A 14,475-nucleotide genomic window follows, 5' to 3' on the forward strand; every position below is an offset into this window, starting at 1 on the left:
GATCAGCTGCAACTCCCAGGAGTCGGGGGAATCTCAGGAGGAGGAATTCTGTCTCTGTCGTGATGCTAGACATGGTCTGGAAGATGTCATGAGCTAAGCTGCTTATGAGAGTGAAAAATGTTGCAAAGTCAACATCCCAAACTGAGAATCGTCTGATTCTGCAATTAGTGTTAGGGGTTTTCTGGAGAAGAGCTATAAACAATCACAAGAAACTTTATAATCTGATGTAGTGACAGGGGGCAGGAGTGCATTTTGGACTGTACACCACAGCAAAAAATGATAACTGGGTTATCTGTTAAGAACTTACTATGTGTCAAATACAGTTTTAAGTGCTGGGGTAGATACAAGATAAACAGCACCTCACAATCTAAGTAGGAGGGGGAACAGTTCTTAATCCCCATTCTACAGGTGAGGAAACTGGGGCCCATAGAGTGCTGCCCTCCTCATCCTGTCAGACTGCAGGCCACTGATAGCATCTTGTGGAGCTTCTCTAACTGTAAAATAATTTTGATTTTAATCACCATATATTCTCTCCTGAGGTTAGACTGTTCTGTGACTGGCACAGCCTTATCCACCACAAAGTCCCACAAGTGGGAGCTGTACAAGTCACAAAATATCTCCAGAGTTCAGGCCCGGGCAAATGAGGCAGGCCACCTGGTTTCAGAGATGGGGCAATTCCCAGGGCACAACCAGGGAGAAATTTGTTCTGGCTTCTCCTCAGTCTCAGATCGACCATGATAACGTGATACTTCAGCATCTCGAGGCCAACTCAACAGACACAAGCCTGGCAAAAGCATGGCAAGGAGGGGCCATGACTCTTCCCTAATATACTGAAAGCCCCTTGGGGTCAGGGATTATATCTATTAACTCTGTTGTACGATTTCAGTGCTTAGTTTAGTGTTCTGCCCACAGTAAATGGTCAACTAGTAGGTTTGATGGACCGATGGTTTAATTTAGGATGACATCCTCCTACACAAAGAGTTTTCAGATGTAGATCTTCTTTAGATCACTGTGCCTGTAGTTCGAACCCCTCTTCACTGACAAGTAAATCTTGGCATTATCCTTGACTCTTCTCTCTCTCTCATTCAACCCAAATCAAATCCATCACTAAATCCTGTGGATTCCATCTTCACGTCATAGCTAAAATCTGCCCTTCCCTCCCCATCAAAACTACTACCACATTAATCCAAGCATTTATCCTACCCCACCTTGATTACTATGTCAGCCTCCTTGCTGACCTCCCGGCCTCCTGTCTCTCCCACTCCAGTCAATACTTTATTCTGCTGCTCAGATCAGTTTTCTACAAAAATGTTTAGTCCATGTTTCCCCACTATTCAAGAAACTCTAATGGTTGCCTATCTACCCCTACATCGAACAAAACTCCTCCTCATAGGTTTTAAAGCACTCAATCACCTTGCCCCGTCCTACCTGACTTTGATACTCTCCTACTACATCCCAGCCCACTCACCTCACTCCTTTAATGTTAACCTTCTCACTGTACCTTGACCTCATCTATCCCACCACCAACGTCTTACCCATGTCCAACCTCTGGCCTGACGTGCCCTTCCTCCTCATATCAGACAGAAACTTACTCTCTCCACCTTCAAAGCCATATTGAAGGCACATCTGCTCCAAGAGGCCTTCCCTGACTAAGCCCTCTTTTCCTATTCTCCCTTTCCCTTCTATAACACCCTGACTAGCTCCCTTCATTCATCCCTTGATAGCAGCAGAAAGCATGGTTCTCGGTTTGTGCTGCAGGGCACAGGAGCTCAACTCAGACAACGATTTGGAAAGGAGAAAAGGAGGGAGCCAGGCACAAACTGCTGTGGCAACCAGAGGATGCCCCAAGGCAGCAGAGGCTCTCGGTGCTGGACTCCTTGGCACCTAGGGTGGGCAGACACAAGTGTTGTCTCCACAGGAAATAGCCCAAGGCTCCACTCTTTGTCACAGAGACTAAACCTGAGGAAGACAAGCATAGCACAGAGTAGCAAGAAGCAGATAAATAGAAGACAACAACAGTCACTCAGTAGAAAAATGACACAGTTGTCCTTTTCACACCTGGACAGAAAGACTGGAGTTGGAAAACCACATTGTAACCTGAAATTCTCAGTAGATCCATGAGGAGGGTAGTGGCTGATTTATGCTATTGAGGATATCCTCATACTAGAAAATTCAGCACAGAGAGATGGTAAATTGCAGGGTCGATTGCACTGAGAGAATATTTGGGTTTATCAACGTCCAAATCGGACAATGTGTTCTGAATTCATAACCACGACCCCTGACCTCAAGGAGTTCAATCTTACCACCAGTAGTTAACAAACCACATTGATTTCTGTGAGTCAGACCCCAGAGATCGTGTTTACCAACTATATTCTATTGTACCCTCCCAAGTGACTAGTAAGAGCTCAGCACACAGTAAGGAGTCAATAAATACCACTGAATGATTGATCAATTCTCTTCTGGGTAAAAGCAGATGGAGTTTCTTAATTTGATTCATTCCACTAAGGTCGTTATCAGAGGCAACGGATTGTGTCTACCGATGCTATGATACTCCACCCTCCCAAGCACTTGATACAGTGCTCCTCACACAGTAAACACTTAATAAATAACATTGATTGATGGGGAATGGCCTTTATTGAGATCTCACTAGCTGCAGTGCACAATATGAAGCATTTGGAAAGGTAAAAAGAAGGGAGAGATATGTCATCTGCCCACCAGGAGTTTACACTCTAACAACAAGAAACAGAAAGAGAGCTATTCCAGATTTTCCCACTCCATCTCATATCTTGATAATTCTCTCCCCGTTTTTCCCAAAACGCTCCATTTGTGCTTCAGACTGACTGCCCACTCTTCGTTTGAGAGGAAAATTAAGGAAGGGGTAGGTGGGAGGGAGGCGGTGTAAATGGGCGAAGGAGAGAAAAAAAGGAGAAGGGAAACAAAGATGTCTCTCGCTGTAGTAAGGCATGGAGTGCATAGGAATTGTAGTCTGTGTTTCTCCTGGACCGTTCCAGGGTGCGTACCTGGCCACTGGTCAAGATTTCAAGCTTCATAATGATAATAATAATCGTGATATCTGTTAAACACTTATCCTATGCCAAGCACTGTATTAGAAATAGTTTGTTGGGTTCAAACTCAGTCCTCACCCTACACAGGCTCTCAGTCTAAGTAGGAGAGAGAATGGGAATTTCATCCCAATTGTACGGAAAAGGAAACAGAGACACAGAAAGTTTTCCTGACTTTTCCAATGTCACACTACAGGCAGTGGGAGACCCAGGACTGGAATCCAGGTCCTCTGACTCCCAGGCCAGTGCTCTCTCCACTAGGTCACACAGACACTGCAGAGGTGAAGCCATTCTGTAATGAAGACTGGTTAAGTCAGAGCCATGATTAGGGCAGTCTGTGGAGAAGGACCTTTTATCTGATAGACACTTTCTCCTTTGTGAGATGTTTTGGCCACAGCAGCCTTCCCATCGCTGCCTTCATGTCCCGGTTCCTCAGGCTGTAGATAAGGGGATTAAGGGTAGGGGGCACCACAACATAGAACACAGACACCAACAGGTCCAGTGCAGAGGGAGAGTCTGATATTGGCTTTAGGTAGGCAGCGGTGCCAGATGTAGCGAACAGAGCCACGACGACCAAGTGGGGTATGCAGGTGGAGAAGGCTTTGGAACGGCCCTCCGCCGATGGCATCCTCCACACGGCTGAGAAGATGCGGATGTAGGATCTCACAATGAGCACGAAGCAGAAGAAAACTAAGCAGATGCTGTTGGCTAAACCCACATCATTTGGGACATGGTCAGTAGAACATGCAAGTCTTAGCAACTGCGGAATATCGCAGAAGAACTGGTGGACAGTGTTGGGGCCACAGAAGGATAGAGAGAAGGTGCTGGCTGTGTACATGATGGCATTCAAACAACTGCTAAACCAAGAGGCAGCCAACATGCGTACACAGGCCCCGTGATGCATGATGATCTCACAATGCAGGGGGTGGCAGATGGCGACATAACGGTCGTGGGACATCACCGTGAGCAGGGCGAACTCTGATCCAGCAAGTAACAATACGAGGAATACCTGGGAAGCACAGCCCAGCAGAGAGATGGAGTTGACATTCGTGAGGGAATTGAAGACGGATTTGGGGACCGTGACGGAGATGTAGCCAAGGTCAATGACGGACAGGTTCTTGAGGAAGAAATACATGGGGGTGTGGAAGTGCCGGTCGAGGGTGGTGATGGCAATGATGAGGAGATTCCCCATCAGGGCTGCTAGATAGACCAGGAGGAACAACGCAGTGTGGATTAGCTGCAACTCCCGGATGTTGGAGAATCCCAGGAGGAGGAATTCTGTCACCCTCGTAATGTTAGACATGGTCTGGTAGATGACATGAGCTGCCTGTGAGAGAGAAGAATGGAGCCAAGTCAGCATCTCAAAAAGAGCATCTTCTGAGTGTTGGCGGTTTTCTGGAGAAGAGCTATAAGCAATCTCAAGAAAATTCACGTTGTAATGGGGTGACAGGAGGCAGGAGTGCATTTTGGCCCACATACAACAGCAAAAAATGTTAATTCGGGCATTTGTTTACCACTTACTTTGTGTGAAACGCAGTTCAAAGTGCTTGGGTAGATACAAGATAAACTGCACCATACAATCTAAGTAGGAGGGAGAACAGTGCTTAATCCCCATTTTCAGGTGAGTAAACTGGAGCCCAGAGAGGTTAAATAACTTGCTGAGATCACCCAGCAGGCTAGGCAGAGTCAGGTTAAAACTCAGGTCTCTGATTCCCAGCCCTAGGCCATGTGTCTCCTACTCACACCATCTTCAGAAACCCTACTAAATCACATCTTCTCCAAGTAGCCTCCTCTAATTTTGCTCTCATTTCCCCACTCTATTGGCCTTCTCTTCTATGTCATCCATAAACTTGAATCAGTACTCTCTGAGAACGATTTTTCTCACTCCACCCACAGACACACAGCACTCATGTCCATATCTTTATTTGCTGCCAATTCCACTACTTTTAATTTATTTTAATGCCTGTCTCCGCAACTAGTTTTGTTAGCTCCTTTTTTTTAATGGTATTTGTTAAGCGATTACTATGTGCCAGGCACTGTTCTGAGCACTGGGGTACATGAAAGGTAATCAGGTTCTCCAACGTGGGGCTCACGGTTTTAATCCCCTTTCTTACAGATGAGGCAACTGAGGCACAGGGAAGTTAACGACTTGCCTAAGTCACGAAACTGACAAATGGCTGAGCTCCTTGAGGGCAGTGGTCATTTGCGCTGTAATTTTCCAAGCACCTAGTAGAGTGCTCTGCATGTAGTAAGTGCTCAATCAGTATCATTTCTTTAGTGATTGATCTAAGCTTTATGGTCCGTGTCCTTTAAGGACTTTGATATTCACCCCACTCTGAGTCGCACAGCACTTTGTCCTTAACCTACTGCTTCCCCTATCTGTAATTAATTTTAATGTTTGTCTCTCCACCTAGTCTATAAACCCCTTAAGGGAAAGGATCATGTCTACCTACGCTATTGCATTGTGCTATTGCCAGTGCTTAGTACAGCACTCTACACGAAAAATAACTTAATAAATACAATTGATTGAGATATGATTGCAGGTAGAATCCAGATATTTTTCCATGCCAGTGAGTCATCAGGTATTTACTGCACCCTCCTACAAGGTCATCCACTGTCCTTCATTGACAGGGATCTTGGTCAAGGGTAGACCTCTTCTCAAAGTCTACACCCTCCACCAATGCTTCTGACCTAATCTGTAACCATTCACTTTCCAGTGGCTTCTTCTACATTGCTTGGAAACGTGCTCATGTATCCCCTATCTTAAAAAAACTCCTCTTTGTCCCACAACTCCCACCAGCTGTTATCCTATTTCCCTCCTACCATTCCTTTCCAAACTCCTTGAGCAGGCTGTCTGCTTCTCCTTGATTCACTCCAATCTGGTATCTTCCCCCTTCACTTCACTGAAACTGCATTCTCTAAGATCACCAGGTATCCCCATCTGCCAAATCCAAAGGCCTCCATTCTAATCATCCTTGACCTCTTAGCTGCCTTCAACACCGCTGACCTCCCCATTCTCGTGGAAACATTATCCAACTTCGGCTTCACTGATACTGTCCTCTCAAAGTTTTCTGCTCCTCTCCAATTTCTTTCACAGGTTCGTCTGCCTCCCACCCTCTAAATGTGGGAGTCCCTCAAGGATCGGTTCTAGATCCCCTTTTATTCTCCGGATACACACACTCCCTTGGATAATTCATTTGCTCCCATGACTTCAACTACCTTCTCTACAGGGATGATTCTCCAGCCCCGACTCTCTCCTCAGCAGTCTCATATTTACTCTTGCCTTCAAGGCTTTGTATTTGGATTTCCTGTTGTCATCTCAAAGTTAACAAGCTCAAAACAGAACTCCTTATCTTCTGTCCCAGGCACTGTCCTCCCCCTATCTTTAGGATCACTGAACACAACACCACTATCCTCCTTGTCTCACAAATGTGTACCCATGCCATCAGCATAGACATCTCTCTTATTTAACCCACATATTCAATGTGCCACCAAGTCCTGTTTGTTTTACCTGCACAACAGCACTGAAACCCATCCTTAACTCTCGATTCAAATTGCTACTATGTTTATCCAAGCACTTATCATAGTGTAAGTTGATGACTGCAGCATCCTCCTGGCTGACCTTGCTGCCTCTTGTCTTTCCCCAGTCTAGTTCATACTTCACTCTGCTGACCGGATCAGTTTTCTAGAAAAATGTTAAGTCCACATTTCCCCACTCCTCAGGAACCTCCAGTGGTTTCCCATGAACCTCTGCAGCAAACAGAAACTTTTACCATCGGCTTTTCAGCGCTCAATCGCCTTGCCCCCTCTCATCTTACCTCCCTGATTTCTTACTACAATACAGCCTGCACGTTTCTCTCCTCTGATGTCAACCTGCTAACTGCACCTCGAACTCATTTACCTCACTGCCAACCTCTCACCGACATTATGTGCCTGATATGGCGTGCCTTTACTCTTCATATCTGGCAGACGATCATTCTTCACACCTTCAAAGTCTTAATACAAACACATCTCCTCCAAAAGGTCTTCCCTAACTAAGCCTTCATTTCCTCTTCTCCCACTCCGTCAGCATTACCCTTTCACTTGGACTTTTACCCTCTCTTCACCCTTCCATCAGCCCCACAGCAACTATGTACATGTCTGCAATTTATTTATTTATATTAACGTCATTCTTCTGCTCCAGACTGTAAGCTCGTTGTGTGCTGGGATGTGTCTGTTTATTGTTATGTTGTACTCTCCCAAATGATTAGTACAGTCCTTTCCACACAGAAAATGTTTAATAAATATGATTGATTGATTGATTAATCAATTAACCAATCTCAAGAAAACGAATAATGTGATGGGGTGACAAGAGGCAGGAGTGCATTTTGGCCCAGATACAGCAGCAAAATATAATAATTGTGGTATCTGTTAAGCACTTACTTGTGCGAAATGCAATTCTAAGTGCTTGGGTAGATACAAGATAAACAGCACCTCATAATCCAAGTATGAGGGGGAATAGTTCTTAATCCCCATCTTACAGGTGAGGAAACTGAGGCTCATAGAGGTTAAATCCATTCATTCAATCGCATCTGAGTGCTTACTGTGTGCAGAACACTGTACTAAGCGCTTGCTAAGCACAAGTTGGCAACATATAGAGACTGTTCCTACCCAACAACGGGCTCACAGACTAGAAAGGGGAGACAGACACCTAAACAAAACATGTAGACAGTTGTTAAAATCGCCGGAACAATTAGAATTAAAGCTATATGCACATCATTAACAAAATAAATAGAATAGTAAATATGTACAAGTAAAATAGATAGAGTAATAAATCTGTACAAATATATATGCTATGGGCAGGGGAAGGAGGTAGGGCGGTGGGATGGGGAGGAGGAGAGGAAAAAGAGGGTTCATTCTGGGAAGGCCTCCTGGAGGAGGTGAGCTATCAGTAGGGCTTTGAAGGGAGGAAGAGAGCTAGCTTGGCGCATGTGTGGATGGAGGGCACTGCAGGCCAGGGGAAGGATGTGGATTGGGGGTCGACGGCGGGACAGGTGAGAATGAGGTACAGTGAGGAGGTTAGCGGTGGAGGAGCAGAGTGTGTGGGCTGGGCTGTAGAAGGAGAGAAGGGAAGTGAGGTAGAAAGGGGCGAGATGATGGAGAGCCTTGAAGCCGAGAGTGAGGAGTTTGTGCTTGATTCGTAGGTTGACAGGCATCCACATGAGATGTTTGAGGAGGGGAGTAACATGCCCAGAGTGTTTCTGCACAAAGAAAATCCGGGCAGCAGCGTGAAGTATAGACTGAAATGGGGAGAGATAAGATGACGGAGATCAGAGAGGAGGCTGATGCAGTAATCTAGTCGGGATAGGATGAGAGATTGAACCAGCAAGGTTACGGTTTTGGTGGAGAGGAAAGGGCGGATGCTGGAGATGTTGTGGAGTTGAGATGGTCAGATTTTGGTGATGGATTGGGTGTGTGGGATGAACGAGAGAGTGGAGTCGAGGATGACACCAAAGTTGCGGGCTTGTGAGACGGGAACGATGGTACTGTCATCCACAGTGACTTGAAAGTCAGGGAGAGGGAAGGGTTTGGGAGGGAAGATAAGGAGTTCAGTCTTGGACATATTGAGTTTTAGATTCATTCATTCGGTCTTATTTATTGAGCGCTACTGTGTACAGAGCACTGTACCTATGCTTGGGAAGTACAAGTCGGCAACAGATAGAGATGGTCTCTACCCAACCACTGGCTCACAGTCTAGAAATACAAGGTAATCAGATTGTCCCACTTGGGGCTCACAGTCTTAATCCCCATTTTACAGATGAGGTAACTGAGGCCCAGAGAAGTTAAATGACTTACCCAAAGTCATACAGCTGACAAGTGGTGGAGGTGGAATTAGAACTCATGACCTCTGTTTGGCAAGCCCGTGCTCTTACTACTGAGACACGCGGCAAACAACCAGATGGAGATGTCCTGAAGTCAGGAAGAGACACGAGCCTGGAGGGAGGGAGAGAGAGCAGGGGCAGAGATGTAGATTTTGGTGTCATCAACATAGAGATGAAGGTTGAAGCCATGGGAGTGAATGAGTTCACCAAGGGAGTGAGTGTAGATAGAAAACAGAAGGGGCCCAAGAACTGACCCTTGGGGAACCCCTAGAGTAAGAGGATAGGAGGGGTAGGAGGAGTCCGCAAAAGAAACTGAGAATGAATGGCCGGAGAGATAAGAGGAGAACCAGGAGAGGACGGAGTCTGTGGAGCCAAGGTTGGATAGCGTGTTGAGGAGAAGGGGGTGGTCCACAGTGTCGAAGGCAGCTGATAGGTCGAGGAGGATTAGGAAAGAGTAGGAGCCATTGGATTTGGCAAGCAGGAGGTCATTGGTGACCTTTGAGAGGGCAGTTTCTGTGGAATGTAGGGGACAGAAGCAAGATTGGAGGGGATCGAGGAGAGAGTTGGCGTTGAAGAATTCGAGGCAGCGCATGTAGATGACTCATTCAAGGAGTTTGGAAAGGAATGGTAGGAGGGAGATAGGGCTATAACTAGAAGGTGAGGTGGGGTCAAGAGAGGGTGTTTTTAGGATGGGAGAGACGTGGGCATGTTTGAAGGCAGAGGGGAAGGAACCAATAGAGAGTGAGTGGTTGAAGATGGAAGTTAAGGAGGGGAGAAGGGACAGAGCGAGACATTTCATAAGATGAGAGGGAATGGGGTCAGAAGCACAGGTGGCCCGAGTAGCACTTGAGAAGAGGGAGGAAATCTCACCTGAAGATACTGCTGGGAAGAATAGGAGAGTAGCGGAGAAGGTTGAGAGCCGGGGGGATGGAGAAGGGGCAGGGGTGACTTAGGGGAGCTCAGACCTAATGGAGTTGATTTTACTAATGAAGTAGGCCGCCAGATCGTTGGTGGTGGGGGGTGGAGGAGGAGGAGGAACAGGTAGACTGAGAAGGGAGTTAAATGTATGGAACAGCTGATGGGGATGATGGGCATGGGTGTCAATAACGGAGGAGAAATAGTTTTGCCTGACAGAGGAGAGGGCGGAGTTGAGGCAGGAAAGGATAAACTTGAAGTGAACAAGGTTGGCTTGGTGTTTAGACTATCACCAGCAGAGTTCAGCAGCTCGAGCATACGAGCAAAGGAGGCGGATAGTGGGATTGATCCAAGGCTGTGGGTTAGTGGTACGACAGCGGCAAAGGGAAAAGGGAGCGAGCGAGGTGAGTTGAGTAGAGGGGGTGGAGTTGAAAGCAGTACTCTGGTCATCAAGATTGGATAGAGAGGATAGGGAGGCGAGGTGGAGTGTGATGTACTGAGAAAAATGGATGGGGTTGAGAGATCTGAGGACACTGTGGGGTAGTAGTATAGATTTATAGCGGGGAGGAGTGTGAGGGAGGAGGCAGGCGAGAAGGCTATGATCAGAGAGAGGGATTTCAGAATTGGTGAGGGTGGAGATAGTGCAGCAGTAGGATATGATGAGGTCGAGGGTGAGGCCAAGTTGGTGAGTGGACGAGGTGGGGTGGAGCAGGTCAAGGAGAGATAGAAGGCGGGCCGCAGAGGAGTCACCAGGGACATCCATGTGGATGTTGAAGTCTCCGAGGATCAGAGTGGGCATGGAAAAGGAGAGAAGGAAGGTGAGAAAGGGGTCAAAATCGTTAAAAAAAAGTTGGAGGTAGGGTCGGGGTGGGGGGCGGTAGATGACGGCTGCAAGAATCTGGAGGAAGTGATAGAGGCTAATAATATGGGCTTCAAAGGAGGGGAAGGAAAGGGAATGGGGAGGAGGGATAGTGCAAAAGCGACTTTGGGGAGTGAGAAGGAAGCCGACACCTCCTCCTTTTCCGGTGAGTCTGGGGGAGTGGGAGAAGAAGAGACCTCCACTGGAGAGAGCAGCAGAACTCCGGAGACCATGTCATCCGGCGTGAGCTGTGCTTCGGTTAGGACGAGAAGGAGGAGAGATCAGGAAAGGAATAGGTCCAGGATGAAAGGGAGCTTACCTATAATGGAGTGGGGATTCCAAAGGCCACACTTGACAGAAGCTGTGCAGGTGGCGTGGTGGGGGCAGGGTGCGAGGGGTGGGGAGGGTTTGGACTGGAATGAGTTGGCGGGGGCTGGTAGAGGGTGAAGAGGGGTGGCGATGACAAAGGAGAATTGGGATGGAGTGGGGCGGGGAGGAGGGGAGGGGCAGGATTGGAAGGGAGGGGTTGAGGTTTGGCGCTGGTACAGAGGGATTCTGGGGAAGGGGTGAGGAGGTGGGATAGAGGCGGGGGAAAGGGAGGGAAAGAGCTGAGTGGGAGAGGGGAAGGGGAAGGTGAGGAATGGGAAGGGCAGTTGGGAGCAGGTTAATTGATAGTTGATGGTGAGGTCAGCAAGGTAAATGACAGCACAGCGGGTAGTTAACAATTAACATACAGTAGCAACAATGCAGCAGCAATATTAAAATAAGTAGATGCTGACATCACAGAGAGTAGTTAACAATCAACATGGGATGGCAGTAAAAAAATAAGCAGATGATGGCATCACAGAGAGCAGGTAAGAGTTCATATGTGATAGCAAAATATCAGCAATTGATGACATAACAAAGAGAAGTTAACAATTAGCATGCAGATGCAACCATAAAATAGGCAGATGATGCCCAAAGCTGAAGGATGGGTCATGGGTCAGTCAAATCAAATCTAAAAGGCTAATGGCAAGGAGATTCCAGGGACTCCTGGCAAAAATGTCTCTGAGGTGGTAGAGGATGGAGTCCTATGGATGGCAGTTCTGGAGTAGGGTGGAACTGTTAAGGGGGTCATGGGAGAGGAGACGCCTGGGGAGAAGAGTAAACAGCCACATAGTACGGGTGGGCTGACTAGGTGCGAATGGGGTTTTGTTCAAGTAACTCGGTGATATCAAGGGCCTTTTTCCCCCAGGGAGGGGAGTGGGGAGGAATAAATCAGGCCTGGACTGGGAAGGGGGAAGTGAGGGGGCTCCTCAAAGAAGGTCGCTTATGGGGTGGTGAGGGGGTGAATGACATGTTAAGATCACTTGTTAGTGCCGGGGATTTTCTGGAGAATAGTTATAACTAATCTCAAGAAAATTCATAATGTGATGGCGTGACAGGAGGCAGGAGTGCATTTTGGCTCAGAAACAAAATCGTTATTGTGGTATCTGTTAAGCACTTACTTTGTGCGAAACGCAGTTCTAAGTCCTTGGGTATTACAAAATAAACAGCACCCCACAATCTAAGTAGGAGCGAGAACCGTTCTTAATCCTCGTTTTACAGGTGAGGAAACTGGGGCCCATAGATGTTAAACGACTTGTTAAGATCAACCAGCAGGAAAGTGGCAGAGTCAGTCCTCTGACTCCCAGCTTCGTAGTCCTTCCACTTGCCCATGCAACTACTGCAATGATACTCCTACTCACACCATCTTCAAAAACCCTACTAAATCACACCTCCTCCAAACAGCCTCCTCTCATTATACTCTCATTTCCCCACGCTATTGACCCTCTCTTCTATTTCATCTATACTCTTGAATCAGTACCCTTTAAAAACGATTTTTTCTCACTCCATCCACAGACTAACAGCACTTATGTCCATATCTTTATTTGCTGCCACTTCCACTACTTGTAATTTATTTTAATGCCTGTCTCCCCAATTAGCTCCTTTTTATTTTGTGGTAGTTGTTAAACACCAAGCCCGCAACCTTGGTGTCATCCTCGACTCCGCTCTCTCATTCACCCCTCACATCCAAGCCGTCACCAAAACCTGCCGGTCTCAGCTCCGCAACATTTCCAAGATCCGCCCTTTCCTCTCCATCCAAACTGCTACCCTGCTAATTCAAGCTCTCATCCTATCCCGTCTGGACTACTGCACTAGCCTTCTCTCTGATCTCCCATCCTCGTGTCTCTCTCCACTTCAATCCATACTTCATGCTGCTGCCCGGATTATCTTTGTCCAGAAACGCTCTGGACATATTACTCCCCTCCTCAAAAACCTCCAATGGCTACCGATCAATCTGCGCATCAAGCAGAAACTCCTCACCCTGGGCTTCAAGGCTCTCCATCACCTCGCCCCCTCCTACCTCACCTCCCTTCTCTCCTTCTACTGCCCAGCCCGCACCCTCCGCTCCTCCACCACTAATCTCCTCACTGTACCTCGCTCTCGCCTGTCCCGCCATCGACCCCCGGCCCACGTCATCCCCCGGGCCTGGAATGCCCTCCCTCTGCCCATCCGCCAAGCTAGCTCTCTTCCTCCCTTCAAGGCCCTGCTGAGAGCTCACCTCCTCCAGGAGGCCTTCCCAGACTGAGCCCCTTCTTTCCTCTCCCCCTCGTCCCCCTCTCCATCCCCCCGTCTTACCTCCTTCCCTTCCCCACAGCACCTGTATATATGTATATATGGTTGTACATATTTATTACTCTATTTATTTATTTATTTATTTATTTTACTTGTACATTTCTATCCTACTTATTTTATTTTGTTGGTATGTTTGGTTCAGTTCTCTGTCTCCCCCTTTTAGACTGTGAGCCCACTGTTGGGTAGGGACTGTCTCTATGTGATGCCAATTTGTACTTCCCAAGCGCTTAGTACAGTGCTCTGCACATAGTAAGCGCTCAATAAATACGATTGATTGATTGATTGATTGATTACTATATGTGCCAAGCGCTGTTCTAAACGCTCGGGTAGATGCAAGATATTCAGGTTATCTCACGTGGGGCTCAGAGTTTTAATCCCCTTTTTTACAGACAAGGAAACTGAGGCACAGAGAAGTTAAGTGACTTGTCCAAAGTCACAAAGCTGACAAGTGGCAGAGCTCCTTGAGCACAGTGTCCATATGCGTTGTAATTTTCCAAGCACTTGGTACAGTGTTCTACTCATAGTCAGTGTTCACTAATATCTTCATTGATTGATCTAAGCATTAGGGTCTGTATCCTTTAAGAACTTTGATATTCACCCCACTCCCAGTCGCACCGCACATTGTCCGTAGCCTTACACTATGCTGCTTCCCCTACCTGTAATTTATTTTAATGCTTGTCTCTCTTAATAGTCTAAAAGCCCCTTAAGGGAAAGTGTCATGTCTACCAGCTCTATTGTATTGTGCTCTTCCCAGTGCTTAGTGCAGTGCTCTGCACCAAAAAGCACTTAATAAATACAATCGAGATAGGATTCCAGGTAAAATTCAGATATATTTCCATGCCAGTGAGTCAGCAGGTATTCACTGCACCCTCCCACAAGGTCATCCACTACCCTTCTTTAACAGTGATCATGGTAAAGAGTAGACCTATTCTCAAAATCTACACCCTACACCAGTGCTTCTGACCCTATCTGCTACCATTCACTCCCCAGTGGCTTCTTCTACGTTGCTTGTAAACATCCTCACGTATCCCCTATCTTAAAAAACCCTCTTTGTCCTCACAACTACCACCAGCTAATGTCCTATCTTTCTGCTACCATTCCTTTCCAAACTCCTTGAGCA

The 14,475-nt window shown here is 47.0% G+C and overlaps 1 protein-coding gene across 1 annotated transcript; it reads right to left on the bottom strand.

Annotated features, from left to right (window-relative positions):
• Positions 1 to 3,414: 3,414 nt before the first annotated feature.
• On the bottom strand, positions 3,415 to 4,335 carry LOC119941586 (olfactory receptor 14A16-like; the record flags this gene model as incomplete). The annotated part of the gene is made up of 1 exon (XM_038762118.1): positions 3,415 to 4,335. A coding segment is annotated over one exon (921 nt), but the record flags the coding sequence as incomplete, so codon positions are not given.
• Between the last annotated feature and the right edge of the window lie 10,140 nt (positions 4,336 to 14,475).

The sequence above is a fragment of the Tachyglossus aculeatus genome, chromosome 2, assembly GCF_015852505.1.
Source record: "Tachyglossus aculeatus isolate mTacAcu1 chromosome 2, mTacAcu1.pri, whole genome shotgun sequence".
Taxonomy (NCBI): domain Eukaryota; kingdom Metazoa; phylum Chordata; class Mammalia; order Monotremata; family Tachyglossidae; genus Tachyglossus; species Tachyglossus aculeatus.